Source organism: Plasmodium reichenowi, assembly GCF_001601855.1.
Source record: "Plasmodium reichenowi strain SY57 chromosome Unknown, whole genome shotgun sequence".
Taxonomy (NCBI): domain Eukaryota; phylum Apicomplexa; class Aconoidasida; order Haemosporida; family Plasmodiidae; genus Plasmodium; species Plasmodium reichenowi.
Window position 1 is genome coordinate 1 of NW_017962339.1, and position 300 is coordinate 300.

General features: G+C 28.0%; 1 protein-coding gene across 1 annotated transcript; it reads left to right on the plus strand.

The window, feature by feature from the left end:
* On the plus strand, positions 1–300 carry PRSY57_0015000B (duffy binding-like merozoite surface protein; the record flags this gene model as incomplete). Its single annotated transcript, XM_020114228.1, has 1 exon — positions 1–300. A coding segment is annotated over one exon (300 nt), but the record flags the coding sequence as incomplete, so codon positions are not given.

The window sequence follows — 300 nt, forward strand, 5'->3', positions numbered from 1 at the left end:
ATGTGTGGATATAAAATTCATATAGGAAATAAAGCATGTCCAGAACATGATAATATGGACAGAATACCACAATATCTTAGATGGTTTAGAGAATGGGGAACATATGTTTGCATCGAATATAAAAATAAGTTTGAGAATGTAATAAAATTATGTAATATCCAACAAATTACAAACCAGGATGATTCACAACTATTAGAATTATCAAATGATGATAAATGTAAAGATGCATTAAAGCATTATGAAGAATGGATTAATAGAAGGAGACCTGAATGGAAAGGTCAATGTGATAAATTTGAAAAA